Source organism: Pangasianodon hypophthalmus, chromosome 29, assembly GCF_027358585.1.
Source record: "Pangasianodon hypophthalmus isolate fPanHyp1 chromosome 29, fPanHyp1.pri, whole genome shotgun sequence".
Classification (NCBI taxonomy): Eukaryota; Metazoa; Chordata; class Actinopteri; order Siluriformes; family Pangasiidae; genus Pangasianodon; species Pangasianodon hypophthalmus.
In genome coordinates, this window is record NC_069738.1 from 2,664,329 (window position 1) to 2,675,863 (window position 11,535).

At 41.9% G+C, this 11,535-nt stretch overlaps 1 protein-coding gene across 1 annotated transcript; it reads right to left on the reverse strand.

Moving 5' to 3' along the window:
• Positions 1–4,641: 4,641 nt before the first annotated feature.
• On the reverse strand, positions 4,642–11,166 carry LOC113523971 (ectonucleotide pyrophosphatase/phosphodiesterase family member 7). The gene is made up of 7 exons (XM_026910075.3): positions 10,894–11,166; positions 9,240–9,367; positions 7,943–8,088; positions 6,601–7,233; positions 6,137–6,371; positions 5,383–5,503; positions 4,642–5,090 (listed from the first exon to the last, which is right to left on the reverse strand). The coding sequence occupies exons 1-7, from the start codon at positions 11,010–11,012 to the stop codon at positions 5,036–5,038; spliced, it is 1,437 nt and encodes a 478-aa protein (XP_026765876.3). The 5' UTR covers positions 11,013–11,166; the 3' UTR covers positions 4,642–5,035.
• Positions 11,167–11,535: the final 369 nt, after the last annotated feature.

Sequence of the window (11,535 nt, forward strand, 5' to 3'; positions counted from 1 at the left end):
CGATCCAAGGTGGCGCTGGTGCTGACCTTACTGTGGGGGAAGGCGGCGTTGTGGGGGACAGCGGTATGGGAAAACCAACACCCGTGCTGTGCCTCGTTCCAGACACTCGCCGAGGAGATGAGGAGGGTTTTTGATCGGGCCGTGACGGGACGCGAGGCAGCTCGGAAGCTGGCTGACTTACGTCAGGGCGATCTTCCGGTTTCGGATTATTTCATCGAGTTCTGCACCCTGGAGGCTGAGTGTAAGTGGAATGAGGAGGCGCAGTGGGATATGTTCCTGCATGGGCTGGCAGACCGCATCCAGAGGGATATATTCATGCTTGAGCTCCCAACGTCCCTGGACGGGCTTATCGCCCTGGCCATTAAGGTGGACGCACGCCTACAGCAGCAGGAACAGCGGGGGCTGCAACGCGCAGTTCCGGTTGCCGTGGATCTCCCGGTTTCCCTCTCCAGCGATGCAGTCAGCCCTGCGCACGATCCGGAGCCCATGCAGGTGGGCAGAGCCCGACTGTCCCGGGAGGAGAGGGATCGCCGTCGGACCAGAGGATTGTGCCTATATTGCGGAGGGGCGGGACACATCGCCTCGGGCTGTCCAGTAAAAGCCACCGCCCGACCGTAGATCAGAGGTTACTGTCGGGTGGAATGGCGGCGGGTAAAGCCTCTTCCACAACGCTCCTTCCAGTACGGCTGCAGCAGGGAGGCACACTTCACCCCGGTCAAGCCCTTTTGGAAGGTAATTTTATGGACATTCAGTTCGCTCTCCAACTTCACCTGCCGGTGTCTATGCTTAACCAGCCCATCTCCGTCAGTGCGCTCAATGGCCAAACTCTCTCCAAAATCACACACACCACCGGCCCGTTAACACTCATCACGTCGGAGGAGATATGCTTCCTTCTCGCCGACTCCCCGCTCGCTCCTGTTGTCTTAGGTCACCCCTGGCTCTCGCTCCATAACCCTCACATTAATTGGCGTTCCAGTACGGTCTTATCTTGGAGCGAATATTGTCATGCTAATTGTCTTGTGTCTGCCTGTTCGTCTGGGTCTAGTTCTGTTTTCCAGGAGTCGGTGGATCTGTCTAACGTGCCTAAAGAGTACATGGACCTGAAGGGAGTGTTCAGTAAGTCTCGGGCCGCTTCTCTCCCACCGCACTGTCCCTATGACTGTGCCATAGATTTATTGCCAGGTAAGTCTCCGCCTAAAGGCAAGTTATACTCGCTTTCTGTCCCAGAAAGGGAGGCCATGGAGAAATATATTTCTGATTCTTTGGCAGCCGGGCTCATCTGCCCTTCCTCTTCTCCCGCAGGGGCTGGGTTCTTTTTTGTGGGCAAGAAGGACGGTTCTCTGCAGCCGTGTATTGATTACCGAGGGCTGAACAGCATCACGGTAAGGAACACTTACCCCTTGCCGCTGATGTCTTCAGCTTTCGAGCAGTTGCAGGGAGCGTCTTTTTTCACTAAACTTGACCTGTGCAACGCCAAAATCAATGACATATTGATTTTTTCCTCCTCTCTCCAGGAACATGTTCAGCACGTCAGGCGAGTGCTCCTTCGGCTGCTCGAGAATGGGCTTTTTGTCAAGGCGGAGAAATGCGTTTTTCATGCGCAGTCCATTCCGTTCCTGGGGTTCATCGTGTTGTCTGGGGGGGTGTGCATGGATCCCGATAAGATCAAGGATGTGGTGGATTGGCCAGTCCCTGGCTCTCGCAAGGCCCTGCAGAGGTTTCTGGGGTTCGCCAATTTTTACCGGCGTTTCATTCGCAACTTCAGCCAACTCGCTGCCCCTCTGACCGCCTTGACCTCCACCAAGACGGCGTTTAGCTGGTCGAGCGCAGCCCATGCTGCTTTTACCAAGAGCCGCTTCGTTTCGGCCCCTATTCTTATTGCCCCTGATCTGTCGCGTCAGTTTGTGGTGGAGGTTGACGTTTCGGAGGTGGGGGTGGGCGTGGTTCTGTCCCAGCGCTCCTCCGCAGACGGCAAGATGCATCCGTGCGCCTTTTTTTCTCATCGCCTGTCTCTCGCCGAACAGAATTATGACATTGGTAATAGAGAGCTGTTGGCGATTAAGTTGGCCTTTATTTTACCCGAGAGACTTGTGTTGGCGATTAAGTTGGCCTTTTATTTTACCCGAGAGACTTGTGGTCTCCACCATCACTTGGGAGATTGAGTCTAAGGTCCGCACGGCCTTACAAGGGGTAATGCCTCCATCCGGGTGCCCCCCGGGTCGGTTATTTGTGCCGGAGAGGTTAAGGTCTGACGTCATCCGCTGGTGCCACTGCTCTAAGGTCGCTTGTCATCCGGGGATTAGTCGTACTGCCTTTTTGGTCAAACAACAGTTCTGGTGGCCATTGATGGCCCGTGACATTCGGGAGTTTGTTTTGGCTTGCTCGGTCTGTGCCAGTTGTAAGACTTCCAATCGTCCCCCAGAGGGTCTCCTTCAACTGCTGTCTGTCCCTTCTAGACCCTGGTCCCACATAGCGTTAGATTTTGTTTCCGCCCTCCCTCCGTCCCAGGGTAACACGGTGGTTTTGACCGCGGTGGACGGGTTCTCGAAGGCGGCCCATTTTATTCCCCTGCCCAAATTGCCTTCTGCCAGAGAGACTGCGGTTACTGTCGTTGATCACGTCTTTCGCATTCATGGCCTCCCGACTGATGTGGTTTCTGACAGGGGTCCCCAGTTCGTTTCCAAATTTTGGAGAGAGTTTTGTCGGTTACTGGGGGCGAGTGTTAGCCTTTCGTCTGGTTTCCATCCTCAGAGCAACGGACAGTCCGAGCGAGCCAACCAAGATCTGGAGCGGGTGTTACGATGTTTGGTTTCACAGAACCCGTCCTCTTGGAGCCAACAGCTCTCTTGGGTGGAGTACGCACACAATTCATTGCCAGTGTCATCCACGGGCCTTACTCCGTTTGAGTGTAGCTTAGGATACCAGCCACCTATTTTTCCCAGCCTGGAATCCGAAGTGGCGGTTCCCTCTGCCCACGCCTTCGTCCAGAAGTGCCGTCGCACCTGGAGAACTGTTCGTCAGACACTTCTCCGGGTGAGTGCGCGCACCAAGGCTCAGGCTGATCGCCACTGGTCGAAGCCTCCCGTCTACGTCATCGGTCAAAAAGTGTGGCTTTCTAGTAAAGATATTCCGCTCTGCTCCATTTCGAGTAAATTGGCTCCCAAATTCATTGGCCCATTCATTGTCACTAAGATTCTTAGCCCAGTGGCAGTCCGCCTCAAACTTCCTCCAGCGTACAGGAGAATCCATCCCGTGTTCCACGTATCCAAATTGAAACCTGTTTTTCACTCGCCTATTTTTCCAAATCACACCACTACATGTGGGAAACGTCATGTCTTTTGTTCAAAAAGAAGGTGTATATCACATAAAACCCTGGTATTCAGCCGTCCAAAATTTGTTATTAAGAATGAAATAGACCTCAGATATAAATTAATTTCATAATTTTGCCTTTAGATAGATAATCAAGATATTTGGGTGTGTACTACAAAAACAAGAAGTGTTTATTGTGATATACCTTATTTTATGTGTGTCTGAAAAACCATGTGCCCAGTAGTTTCATGGCTGCCATATTGAATATAGGCCCAGAATGTGAAAAATATCAACTATGTTGCCTGTCATCTGTGTATTTTTGAACAAAGAAACAAAAATGCATAGGAACATTCAAATATTAAATCAGCAGCTAAATATCTAATTCCGTTCTGTTGTACTTTTATTGTTAATTCTATCATTGCTATTGATTCTTGCTTACAAAAATTAACTTTATTATGGGTTCTGTATTCCGTGTATTGTTTTCTCTGTTAAAACCAGGTACTGTAATATAAAGTAGCCCAAGCAGCCCATACGACACCCAGACAGGGCCCTCCATGTACCCACGTTGCAGTTCCATAATAACTACCTGGGTGCGGGTGCCACCCTGTTTGCCTACAAGGGCCCTACATCAGTAGCCCATAGGGGCATCCGTATCTGGGGCCCACATTGAAAACGTCTTACTCTGAGACATGTGAAGTGAGCCAACCGCATCCTTTCGAACTGCTGCTCATGCTGCTTCATAGGGCAGCGTAACACACTCAGAGGAAAGCACTATTCCTCGTCTTCCTCATACATGAGCACATAGATGTCCACAGTCTGCTAGTGTATCAGTGACTGACGGGAGACAGTGTGTCATGGAAATTTACCCTAAAACAGGAACGAGTCAGAGGCAGATAATTGAGAGTGAAACACTTTACCTTTATTCTTGATTAAGGAGAAGAGTTATATGCAGTCATAGGACAACACCAAGTCTTCTGACAGTCAGCTTTCTACACCACTCCTTTACGACTATTTGATTACATCCTGTTTTCTTGTTAAACCTCAATTAAATGATATCATAATATGCCCCTCCCACCAATTAAGATCTCTCGGCTTCTGGTCATGAATGGCTGTGGCATCATTGGGATTTGAACTCATGATCTCCAGACGATAGGGCAAACTGTATTATATGTTGTTAAAGAAACATTTTTTGCTTTCACACCTTAATTGATGAATTTATTTATTAATGAATAATATATAAGCCCTTAAAATAATTTTCCAATTTTACTTTTATTTTACATTTTCCCAGAAGATTCAAATGGACCCCGAAATAACACAGAAACACACAAAGCGTAAAACAGGAAAAATGTTTTAATTTAACATTATGGAAATACTTCAGAAATATAAAATATATTGACATGAATATTCATATACAATGCGTATAAATATATCCATATTTACCATGTGTATGAACATTTTAAAACCATCTTGGCAGGTAAGGGAACTTTGCCATTTATATATTTTTTAAAATCATTATTATTTAACTTACAATAACATGCACACAATAAATTAACCATTATATGTTTACGCTAAATAAATGTAGCATTTTTTTGCTGTATGGCAGAGGAGAATTTCTTTGTTTTGTTTGTTTGTTTTGTTTATTGGTTTGTACTGTTTCATACATAGACTGAAATTTCCTCATTTTCTGTCCAGTGAATTGGGCAAAAGGTACGAATGCAACACCAGGCTAAAATGATGTTTGTTTTTTGTCATCACCTTCAGATTTTTCGCAACTACCAGCTCTAAAAAAGAAAAAAAAAACACAACATATATATATGAAATGGCAAATACACACTGAATCAGCTTAAATCATCTTAATTACTGCTTTAAATAAATTACGTACTGAAACCTAATGAATTAATAACGGATAATTAAATGGTAACAATTTAAATTTTTTTGTTCAAATGATTTCTGTTTCATTTATTAAATCAGTTATGCATTTAATTTTTAACACTGCATAAAATAATTATACAAATTGCTTTATTTCATTTTTTTATTCTTATTTTCTGAGTTCATTTTTTTAAATCCCCATACCTCTGCTTTTTCCTTGTGTGCTTAAGGACGCTGTGGGTCACCATGACAACAAACACGATCAGCAGGAAACCAGCCACAGCCCCGAGGCCAATGAACACTCTGGACATGACAGAGTTTTTTTCTGTAGCACACACACAGACAATGAGAAAAAGTGGTGTGATTGGTGAGCGATGAGATTTTACATATAAGTGCAATTTAAAATACAATTTGTGACCAGAAGGTTGGGAGTTTAAAAACCCAGGAAAACCAGAGAGCCACTGATGGACACATAGATTTTTGGAATGCAGAGAAGACTTGGCATAAAAAAGTAAATAGACTAGCATGTTGATAAAAGAAGTGTAAACTAAATTTAAAAACTCGAAATTTCATTTTAAATTAAATCTAGGACATTATTGAAGTTCATATGTTAATTCTAAATATTAATATGCAAGTTATTCAGGGTAGATTTTTCCTTTAGCAATCGACAAAAGTGCAAGCATATACTGTATGCTGAACCATAGGCTTCGGAGGCAACACTCAGGAACTAGTTCCTTTTGTTGTATTTGATTAGTTAGTTAAAACAACTGTGGATTTTACATGTCAGGTGGACAGAAATTTAAAAACGATTGCTGTAGACATTGGCTCTCTTTTCCAGCAGTGCTTTGCCACTTATTCCCACGAGGGGTGTATGATATCTCAAAATGATCATCACTATATCTCTTTATAAGTGAAACCATGATAATTGATTACATCAGGATTTAGGTAATTAGCTAACCGTGCGGTTGCTCAGAGGAGAGCAGCATGGCGCGTGTGGCGTCCAGGTGTCCGTCATTGGGTTCAGGTGTGATGCCCAAGAGGTGGCACATCAGTGAGTATATGTGGACTGTCTCAAATGGCTCCACTGTAAAATTCTTCCGGAAGGCAGGTCCCACTGCACGGAAGAATGGCTTCATGTCCAAATCGTCATTGTCAAAGCCATGCTCTCCTTTGTTGAACTGCACTGGGATGTACTGCAAGTAAAGTTTCACAAGATCATTCTTTCTGAAGCGTTTGTGCTGGCACATACAACCGAATTTAACTTTATCTCAGTGATTTGCAGCCGCATTCCTGTCAAAGTTGCTGTTATAGAAAATTAATCAACGCCTTCTGCCCAATTAGAATACAGACTTCAACAACACTATTACCAATTTCAATGGTATTCAGTTCATTTTTTAAACTGGATAAATAGTTGTTACTCACCCCATTAATGACGTATCCCAAATCGGCCCATAGGATGATGGGCAATATGCGGTCATTTTGGGCAAAGTGCAGCCTGGGGGGCATTTCCTCTTTCTTGTAGACATGGAGGTGAGGATGAGCACCCTTCAGGGCATTGTACACTTTTTCAAGCCTTCCTGTTTTAGGGAGGAGCAAACCAGATGGCCCATAGTCGACCAGATGGAAGTCTAGATCTTGGAAAGAGAATCCCGGGATTTTGGAGAGTACAATCTCGTTCACCACGCCACCACGTAACACTGTGGTCATGCCATGGTCAGCAGTGATGATGATATTGAGGCACTGGCTGAGGCCGTTGCGCTCGACAGAAGCTCTTAGGTAGCCCACCGTTCGGTCCACCTGTCTCACCATCTCCCTGCGCTGTTCAGAGTCTGGACCGTATTTGTGGCCTGTGCTGTCTGGCTCTCCAAAATACAAGGCCACAAAGTCCAGGTCTTTTTCTCCGAACCAGACACCCATGATCTTGTCAATGTTCTGGCGCCATGCTGTCTCATTGCTGTAGTTATAGAGGCGAGGCTCCACTTCAGACACCAATGCTGTCTCACCATCGTAGGTTGAAGCTGTGCCGGGGAAGTGAAGTGAGCCAGCTCGGAGACCCTGAGTTTAAAAAAAAAAAAAAAAAGAAAGAAAAGAAAAGAAAACAGCATTTTATAGCACATCAGATTAAAAGTCAGATGTCAAATGTTATTTCAGTGCTAAATGTGAATATACAGTAATGTAAATGTAATTATTCAGGATATTGAATTGTCTAGTAATATTAAGTGACTGGATCTGCGGAATAATCTTGCTGCATGGTGGAGTGTCCTCACAAATTCAGGGTCATTGGTTCAATCCTGAGCTCAGGTTACTGTTCTCCTGTACCATGGGACTGGGATACACACTGGAGCTTCCACTTGCCTAGTGGCTAACTAATAAATTCTTTTATTTGTCCACCTCTGGCATTATAAGTCCAGGCACTGTGACTTAGTACCTCAGGCAATTATAATGTGTCTAAACCTAAAGGTTAATCGTGCCAGTTATCACAAGACATAATCTGTTGTGTGCCATGTTCTCTGAACAGATAACGGATAAGATATTTCTTATCTCTGCAATATAATGGATATCAATTCAAAATTTTATGTGTATTACAGTCCACCAAAGCTATGACAGTCCACCAAAAGTCCACTGACTGACCCCAAAGTCAGCTTTAGGACCAGAAAAAGTTTTTAACACTCAGCATTTTTGTATGATTGAGTGATTAGAATGTTGACATATGTTGAAACTGTAAAATACTGTGTAACAAGAGCCAGGTTTTGTGTTTTTGTACCTGTCTTTGAGCACTGATCCAGATGGGAAGGCTGCCGTTATCCCACCACTCGTTCACAAACTGCGTCTGGTAGTACGGCTTCTTCTCAGACGTGCTGGTGTTGAACCACATGTTGTGTATCACGCCATGATTCTCAATATATTTACCTGCAGAATAAATGACAATGGCAGTCTTGGGTAAGATTAGAGTACACATTCTTTCCATTTCTTGATATTTCTTTACACTGCGTTATGAGGATACAGTAAAATAATTAACACTGCGGTGGTGTGAGGAAGCCGTGTTAGTGTTACCACCCTGAGGATGATTATTTTCCTATGATAGCACATCCCAAAGTGTTTTGTTTCTTTTATGATGCATACAATTCCCAACAATTTTACAATTTTTTATTGATTAAAGAAAAACAGTCTGTGGTACAAGTCTCTATGAATGAGCTGTTACTATAGAAACGATAACGTATTAGAATGAGCTTAATATAAACCTGCAATTTGCATCTACAATACTGTCAGAGCAGAAGACATTAATCAACACCTTCTGACCAATCAGAAGCCAGAATTCAACAAGCCAGAAGTAGAAACGCATAATAGAGTTGGAATTATTAAACACTTTGAGCAAATTAAAAAGTGATGTATACGCTTTGTGGGAATTGTAATAGGTATCTTCTTTGTACTTACAACATCTGGTGCTATGTGTAACTCTCTAGTCTGTTTATTAGTGGAAAGATGTGGATTATTCTCAGCAATGCAATTCAATTCAATTTTATTTATATGGTTCTGTTAGCAGTAGACATTGTCACAGCCTCACTGAAAGATTTACAGAGATCCGGGTATAGATTTAGATCCCTACTGAACCAGCCAAAGGCAACAGTAGCAAGTAAAAGCTCTCCCAGATAACATGAGGAACAAACCTTAACTCAGGGAACCTGTCCTCTTTTGGGTGACACTGGATAGTGGGATTATAATAAATCATTACACAGTGTAGAAGAGTAAAGACAAAGAGTACTGAGTGTGGATGCTCAGTATGAGCAGATTGTGAATAAGAGGCATAGAATGAGCAACAGGACCGTCTTTATGATCACAGCAGCAGCTTTAGGGTACAAATATAAAGTTGGTTAGGGGTTGCCTAATAAAGTGGCCATAGAGGGATAACTGTGTCTTGATGAAGGATATGTCTTGATAAGATGAAAGCACTTTTACTGATAAGAGAGGTTGCATGTGTATGGTTTAGATAAGCATGTGAAGGACACAAACAGAGATAAGTGAATTTTAATGAGGTTACTGAAGGATGTGTGTGCTGTTACCTGTAAGTAGTGTGAAATGAGTAGGACTGGTCATGGTAAAGAAGGCCGGTGTCACGTAAGGCGCTTTCACCCCATCTACGGCCATTTGGTCCAGGTGAGGTGTGTCCACATCCCTGTCATAATCCCACCTGAAACAGCAGCAGTTTTTAACATAGTAGTAGTAGTATTAGTAGTAATCACAACTGTATTTACTTATTTATTTAAATAAGATCTAAAATAATGTGTCTATAGTGGATAAACTGCAGGCACAGAAAGTGGATATGTTGCAGGTTCACGACGAAAAATAATTGCAAACATATATATGATGCATTCAAAAACTGAATATGAATGCAAAATACAAGATTGTGTGTTCTGTTTATAGGAAATGGGATTAAAACCTTTTTTCACATGAGGTACTGAGCCATAATATTGATAAACATTTTATCATTATTAAAACAAAGTATAACATAAATGGTATCTTGTTGTGTTCATCAGTTGGAAAGTGACTAATACTTTAATTTTAGATCTAATTGCATGGACTCTGCCCCTTTGTTTGCAGTTTAATGTTAAAATGCCCCAAATTGCTTATTCCTTAAGGAAAACATGCAACATGAGACAAGAACACACAATACTCTAGAGACCTTGTTCGTAAATCAGTATGGTTTTTGTGGCCTTTATAAAGTGTTCACATGTTTTTACATATGGAAGCATTTAGTAAATCAGGTCTTCTATATATATCTATATAAACAATAGAGTTGGTAAGTAGGCCAATTTCACTTTTATTTCAGTTATACAAAGATAAAATCTCAACTAGGGGTCTACAGTTAACTGTAGCTTTAATTGTGGCTGGGGTGGTACCCTAAAGCGTGAACGTACTCTTATTGTGCACCTCTCACCTGGAATTGTGGATATAGTGTACCTTTAAAAATTCTTTAAGGCACTTAATTAGACCTTAATGGTCAGAGTAAAGATTGACACAAATTCATGAAAATTACAATAAGGGTTAATTAGACACTAAATGTGCCTGCACAACTGCTGTCACAGCTGTTCGTGGCATCTGTTGCACTTTATTATAGATCTTTCACATGGAAATGTGTATATAGTAAACTTTTAAAAATAATTTAAGTATAATTTATCATTTGAATTTTAAAGCTTTACTATTTAAAGTTTCACCACATGCAACTTACCAGCTAAAAGATACACGCTAATGATAAAAACATGTATCCTTAATGGTACCACCCCAGTGACAAGTAATGGTAGAGTTTTGTACCATTTATCTGTGAGACTGTGTTTGTAAATCATGTAAAATCATGTTAGTAACACTGGCATTAATCAAGTTTTATGGCAGTGTTAAATTTTAAATATTGATGGTAACGGATACCCAATTGTATCTGATTTTTATTTCAGAGTTATAGTATGCATATTAAAACATTCCTAGCACATTTTTTTCTTGTTACTCTCAGGTTGAAATAAGTGGGACATAATCTGTAAGACAAATATGATTTTTACTGAATGTCTGATAATTTAGTAAAAATAATACATTTTTGCTAACAATAAATAAATGAATTAATTAATGTTTAAAAACATCTATAGAAAAAGCAAATTGGAAAAATATTTGTATTATTATTATCTTATAATAATAAAACACTAAATGTCCAAAAAATTTATGTCTTACCTGAAGCCATCAAAGGAGACCAGCAGCACCTTGCTGCGATCTAAGCAGTTATTTTTGCTGAGAGGCATGGCCTGCAAAGAGCACGCAAACACACACAGACACACACACAAATTCCACATGACTGTATCTGTTCAGTCGTCTCTTACACACAGATCAGCTCTGTGACCAGCTTAGGGATGATCTTGACTTTTGTTGTTCAGATTTTTCCTCCTGAAATCCTGAGCAGCTTCTCTCAGTCTCTCCCTCTGTCAGGTCTGGGAAGTCATTCTCACTGCTGTTTTCTTTTTTTCAATCAGATCAATGGCCAAAGTTTGCTCTTATCTTAACTGATTGTATCTAATTGATTACGAAGCTGTTGACTCAGCAGGTTACAGAAATGAAGTTACGGTTCTGATTAACTATCTGCCATCTAATTTAATATCACCTCTTTGAATGATTTACAAAGATAAGCACTATTCTGTTTGTAAGTATTAGCAGTAAAAGGACTATGTAAGGAATTAAACATTATTTTAGGGAAAGAATAAACTTCAAGGTGGATGTTCCTTATTTTCCTATAACAGCATATTCCTTTGTGTTTTGAACCTGCAAAGCGTAAACTCTTCTTAGTCAGAGGTAAAGTTACAACTTTACCTGTGACTGTTA